This window comes from Leptonychotes weddellii, chromosome 2 (assembly GCF_054177405.1).
Source record: "Leptonychotes weddellii isolate Sample4059 chromosome 2, ASM5417740v2, whole genome shotgun sequence".
Classification (NCBI taxonomy): Eukaryota; Metazoa; Chordata; class Mammalia; order Carnivora; family Phocidae; genus Leptonychotes; species Leptonychotes weddellii.
Genome location: NC_138370.1, coordinates 97,436,711 through 97,443,596, shown reverse-complemented (window position 1 = coordinate 97,443,596; position 6,886 = coordinate 97,436,711). Strand labels below are relative to the sequence as shown.

Sequence of the window (6,886 nt, the reverse complement as noted above, 5' to 3'; positions counted from 1 at the left end):
ATGGTTTGTCTCCCCCTCCAATTTCCCCCCTTCATTCTTCCCCTCCTGCTATCTTCTTTTTTTTTTTTCCTTAACATATATTGCATTATTTGTTTCAGAGGTACAGATCTATGATTCAACAGTCTTGCACAATTCACAGCGCTCACCATAGCACATACCCTCCCCAATGTCTATCACCCAGCCACCCCATCCCTCCCACCCCACCCCCCACTCCAGCAACCCTCAGTTTGTTTCCTGAGATTAAGAATTCCTCATATTAGTGAGGTCATATGATACATGTCTTTCTCTGATAGAATCAATCAGATAATATCTTAATCCACATAAAATTACTTTTGGATCGATTCAATTACCTATACTATGCTAGGTATGAATTAAAGTTTACTATTCATATGATTTATTAGAAATCTCGACAAACCCAAAGTCTATCTATTTATTTTTTCTTAACTGAAGATGTCCCATTAAAAACAAATGTAAACAATGTGCTAGATATTTATTCAAACAACAAATGCCCAGTCACTTTTCATTTGGAAAGGTGCTGAACAAACAAATTCTTTGAAAGATAAAATATTATTTTAGATCAATGCATCACTTTTGTAGATCTCATTATATTGAAATTGTTAGATCATTTCCCCGGTAAAAACTGTAAGAGCTATCAGCCACAGCAGGAAATTTGAGCTTTCCAATGTTTAAAGAAAGCCTGACAAACAAATGCAAAAAAAAAAAAACCAAACAACAACAAAAAAACCACAAACCAAAAAAAGGAAAAAAAGGAAAAGTCTTTCCTTACTCCTGATTTCCGGTTCTTTGTGGTAGCAGCAAAGTTTATTTTGCCACAAACAAGTCTGCTGAGGTTGGATGCACCTGGCTAAGACCTCATTTCACTCAGTCTGAATACTTGTCAGCACTCTGGGTCCAATAATGATTGTTTTGCTAAGCTTTTACCTTCAAAATGTGACCCGTGAGTGTTTAAAAGAAAACGTAACTCATGACTTATGAATTTATCTTTCACTCATCAAATGTAGTTTACAGAGTTACTTGATGTGTAAGAAGTCAACTGATCCTGGTTTGATAAAGGAAAGAGAAACACTGATGGAATAGTTCCCATTCAGTCTGAGGTTGTAAGTCCCTGGTACAAATGGGTTCTATATTTGACTCGGGCTGCATTTGCTGATTCTTAGCCATAGGCACATCGCCCCGCAATTATCCCAACCTTCCCAAGGAGAGATCATGGAAAGCTTGAAAGACTGTATCAGTCAGTCCAAGAGCTCAATTATGAGATCATTGTGCCTTGTGTGGGGTGGGGCAGAGTGGTCGCATAGTAGGAAGGCTGGCAGGGGTGCGAGGTAAGGGAGTCTGACTGATCCCCTCCCACAACCCACTTGTCATGACATTCATTTGGCCAGCGTCCTCCTATCTCAGTTTCAGCCCAAAAGTCATCCTTGATTCCCAAGACTGAGAGTAGCCTTCCCATATGCACATCCATAGCATGTATTCTTCATCAAAGAAGTGCCTTTACTTTCCTATCAAAAGGGTAATCTTTTTGTCTCTTTAGGACAAGGGCTGGGTACCCTTTGGAATTCTGTAGATCCTTTGGGCTTTAAAGAAGGGTAAAGTCCTAGTAGCTCTTGAGGTGTGTTTAGCACTGAGGCCAATTTTGGTTCTGGAGACTTACTCAAGTGAGGAGAAGAACAAGGAACTTAGATCCTAGTTGACTCTACACAGATGAAAAAGGAATCTGCAGATTTCCTTCTTGGTTGTCTAATCCAGCTCACCAAGATATTAGAGAGTAGGGATCCAGGCTGACATGCTTACCAGGAACAAATAACTGGAGCATTTTTGTGTTACATTTCTTAGGGACCAGAATGTGATAGAGAAATAGAAAGTTAAAAAACCCCAAACCTTACATTTATGTTTTACATGAGATCTGTTTGAAATTAGGCTCCATGTTCTAAATATATCTTACATGAGTAAGGACCCCAGCAATATTTTACTTTATACTCCTTTTTATAATAGAAAAAGAACTTCTATGTTCTAGCTTTCTGTTTTTAAGTATCTTGAAAGAGAAGGGTACAAAAGCTGGTGTGTGCGTGTGTGTGTATGACAGACTTAGCAAATAAACTGCCTTAAAAGGCACCAACAAAAGATGAATTTCAAAACTACTTGAATCTCCAACAGAACTCCAATGATTAAAGTCATATTTCAACAAACATAGCTCAGTTCTGAAAAACTAGAGACACTGGCCATGTGTTAATTGCTCAAATGTGGTTAAACAACTAAGTTTAAGTTTGGAGGGATAAAGCTAACACCACTAATAAATTTGAAATATAATCAAGTAATTCTAGTTTTCTGCTATTCATAGGTGCTATGTTTCATTAGATAAGATTTAAATGGCAGAATGTCTGAATAAATATAATAGGATATGTTATAAAAAATGACTCAAAAATGATTCCTCCAATCATCATCTGTGAATACATCCTGTTAAAGCTTCTCTTGTTCTTTTTATTACAAATGAATTGAAGGGAAAAATCTTTTTCACTGTTAGAGTAAATTTTCCTTCAATCCTCCTCTATAGAAATATTTTCCTTTTTTCATACACTACATTAGTGGTTCTTTTACCTTTATAATTTCTGTAAGATTTGTTTTTCCCTTGTTTAATATTCTGTTTTTCTCAGTGTCCTCTCTCTAAATTTAATGTTACTCTATTTCTCTCCCTTCTTTTCTAATTTTCCTTTTTTTTCTTCAATCCTGCTTCCTTCAGCCCAGACCTCAATGTCTATTCTTAGCTGCCTTAAGCAATATTGTGATCTCAGCTCCTTCAGCATTTTGTAAGAATGATTTTTCAAAGATACATATATTTAAGGTGGGATTCTCTATACCATATATGGTAAATGGAAATAAGTAAAATAAAGAATAACCTTTGGCCCTTGTAGTCCTTGAGGTCCAGGTGGTCCAGGGGGACCCTAAATCAAGAAAAGACAAAGTTATAAAAAGTAACAAGTATATGTATTGCAATTTATGCTTTAAATAGTAAGTACACTATATACTTCCCTTATTTCTGTCATAATCAAACATCCCCCAATATTAATTTGCAATGAGGACAAATTTAACCAGCTATGGAATTATAAAAATGACTTACTTATATGCAAAAATATCAATACATTTAGGTAAAATAACACTGAAGATGCTTTTGAGTTTATTCTATAAGATAATGCAAAATTGCTGCTGTGTCCCACATTCATCTCCTTGGGATGAGTTAGCTTACTAATATTACCTGTGTTTCTAGACACCTGGCCTCCCCCCACACACAAGGGATTTGATTTCTCAAACACTAAGGAACACAGCTATATTATTATAAGACCAAAGGTTTTAAGAAAAGTAACAATAACTTTTTTTTGGTCTTTTTCACTAAGCAAACAAATGGTTTAATTGGGGTAAATGTTATAAAAGGATATAAGGAAGCATAAAACTAAATATCAGACAAAAACAAGTGCTACATTAGTACCATTATGACTGGCATGCATCAACACCAAATACGAAGTCACAGACCACAGAAATCATGCAACGGGAGTTACCGTGACAGTTAGGGTGGTAATCCTCTGTTGGGAAAATGTATTGACAAAGACATAATTACCTATTTTGTGTGCTAAAGTACAATAATACATTTCTGAAAAAATCAATTTTTGAATATGTTCTGGAAAGTGTGATGTCTTATAAGGGACTGACAAGATACTGAAAACATATCCTATCTTTAAATGAATATAGTATAGTTGTAAAAATTTTGGGGGGAGAAGGGGTCAGAATGCCATTCATCACCTGATAAGATTGTTTTTTAAACTATTTTTAGATTTTTCTTTAAAAAATCTATGTGTAAAGAAAAAAGAAAATGTCAAAATTTTAATTCACCTGATTAAAAAAATTTATGTAGTAAAATGGTGTACCATAGAGCTTTGTTGGCATGACTGTGCACTGAGAAATTGCTATTCACAAAAGTTTCATTCTAGAGCAGTTCCATTAGAGAAAACAAATATCCAATTGTATGTATAAGCAATATTATTTTTCTTTTTTAGACTTTAGCTTATTTGTTGCATTATAATTAGCTTTTTTGGGTGCCATGGCTAAAGAGAGGAGTTGACATGGAATTCATCCAATTTCTTAGTGAAAAGTACTAAGTATGAATTTCCACAACATTTCATCCTTAATCCATGAATCATTTCTGCATTAATGTTTTCTAGTCTAAGTCTTGTGCTAAAAGTTCTTTTTGTGTTGTGTGTGTGAGAGAGAGAGAGAAGACGTGTGACCAGAGGGGTGGAGGGGGGGGGTCGGTGAGGAAGGGCATAGGGAGAGGGAGAATGAGAGAGAGAATCTCAAGGAGGCTCCACACCCAGCATGGAGCCCCAGGTGGGTCTCGATCTCACCACCCTGAGATCATGACCTGAGCTGAAATCAAGAGTTGGTCGTTCAACCAACTGATCCACCCAGGCACCACTCGTGCTAAAAGTTCTGTAGGGCCCATAACCCCCTGATGTGGTCACAGAGGGAGCACATTTTCCATCAGCGACTCTGGTCACAGAAAAACGTTACCCAGTTACTCGTAAAGTTGTGAATATTGGTTTAAAACCATCCTTTTGTTTTCCACTCCTCCATTCCAATTTCTGATTCAGGTTGCTGCTGTTATTTATTATCGTTGTTGTAAAAAATAATCTTAATATTACCAATCTTGCTTCAAACACTTGGGTCTCTAGTGACATGGTGCCATCATTCCTTAGAAAACAATATATTTATGCATGTGTACAAATGGTTAAAGTTTGTATTCTATGATAAAATCAGTCGTGGTCATTACAGCTTCATGGAAAACACAGTAGGGAAAAAAAAACACCACCAGTTCTTCTAAGACAAAAGGAAAAGTGGTCACAAATTGGGGGCAAAAATTTTTTTTTAATTTTAAAATTTAAAAAAAAAAATCAAGGTCCAGATTTTTATACTATCATATTTGTACAACATAAGGCCCCACTTACTTTATTCTTAAGGGATTCACCTAGAGCAGGAGTCAGATTTATGGTTATGAGAAAGCTACTTCTTTGCTCCTATAAGTAGGTGAGTCATTTTAAAAAAGGCTATTAGAATATTATAGAGTAGAAATAATTTCTTTATCACTGCCTTCCAATTATATATTATATTTTTAACTACAAAGCAGAATCATAAAACCTTAGAAAGGGAAGGGACTTTACAATTTGAACTCTCTGACATTTTCCAAATGTATCATATTTGAATTCATTTTCCACCTGGACACAAAACTAGTTTGTCTTTTTTTAAAATGTAAGGATAACAACATGTTTTATAATGAGTTGCCTAATAAAGGCATATTATTAATGGTAACTGTACTATCTAACAGATGGAGTTTATGTCATCTTGTTAAATAACTACGTTTTGTGAGACCTAACAGTTACATAGGGTAGGTTTCATTCAGCTAATAATAAAAAAACAAATGACAAACTAAGCTTAACTTCTAAACAACATAGTTTTTACCACCATCCTGAAGCACCCATGTGCAGACACACAGACACATCCTAAAGATGTTGACTCACTCTGGATGTCTAAGTTAAACCTATGTGAACTCAGCAGTGTTATCTCTCGAACTCCAGGAATGATGGGAAAACCAGAATTTTTGGTAGTGATGGAGAAAGACACCTTGTTCTCTATGAGGCACGATGTGAAATGGGAGGCATGAACTGGAGCAATTATAAACAGGTTGAAGCCTTACAGGCTGTTTTGTGATTTATTTATTCCCTGAGATGCTTATGTGAATTTCTTTAGAATTAAAAGTTATTTTTCTTTCGTTTCTCAAATGATGCAAGCTGAAAATCACCCATATTTACACTAGACAATAGGTTTAAGTTAGATGGTATTGAACGTTTTTAAAAACTTGAGTTAGGAAATAGAAAGGTTTTACTGCTAATTTTGGAAACTTAAAAATCAAAATAAATGGCTTATGGCAGATGTTTATGTAAATAACAATTTTCAATAGAGGCAATGGTCAAATTTTATATTTCTAATGTGATGTTTTTATAATTGTAATATACACCTATTTACCTAATTATTCTAGATTTTGGGGGGCAGATTTATTTTTAGAGGAGGAGATAATAAAATGAAATCTGTGGAGCACCTGGGTAGCTCAGCTGGTTGAACGACTGACTCTTGATTTTGGCTCAGGTCATGAGATTGAGCCCTGAGTCAGGGCTCCACGCTCAGTGGGGAGTCTGCTTGAGATTCTCTCTCTCCCTCTTCTTCTGCCCCACCCCGCTTGTGCTCTCTCTCTCTCTGAAATAAATAAATAAAATCTTTAAAACAAAATGAAATCGGTAAAATGGTGAATATCCATCACTGGTTAAGAATAGAAGAAAAAATGTCTACTACCTCTTCGCAGGCTAATGGCTTAATTAATTTTATTAGGGGGTCCTTGTTCCAGTAGAGTACTATATCAGGAAAACAAATAGTTTTAAAAAAATAACTATAAGCTATTTACGAGCATAACACATAGTTGCCCTAACATCCCTATTAAAACAATAAATCTTTAGGTTGAGAAACATGAACTAGTTGACTATGATGGATATTGACTGGTTTACTGTCATATAGAACTTGAGGTGGAAGAAGAAACTGAGCACATACACCATTTCATATCAAGACCTAGGTGTTAATTTTTTTAAAAAGTATAGTGCGTTTACGCATATTAGCCAAGAGTGTTCAGGAACTCCTAAAAAATGACCCTAAGCATTTTTCCATATCCATATTTTATGGACTCTTAGAAAAAATCTATTCCAAAACATCTTTACTTTACAAATAAGATCAATGAAGTATAGATACACTAAGTGATTTCCCGAAAATGACT

General features: G+C 35.3%; 1 protein-coding gene across 1 annotated transcript in view; it reads right to left on the bottom strand.

Moving 5' to 3' along the window:
• The window catches only part of COL25A1 (collagen type XXV alpha 1 chain), a 461,910-nt gene that overhangs the window by 38,217 nt on the left and 416,807 nt on the right, over positions 1-6,886 (bottom strand). Inside the window, exons 23-24 of the mRNA XM_081812014.1 lie at positions 3,573-3,596; positions 2,916-2,960 (exon numbers count right to left, since the gene is read on the bottom strand). Of these exons, the coding sequence (XP_081668140.1) occupies positions 2,916-2,960; positions 3,573-3,596 (69 nt within the window). The remainder of the gene's footprint in view (positions 1-2,915; positions 2,961-3,572; positions 3,597-6,886) is intronic.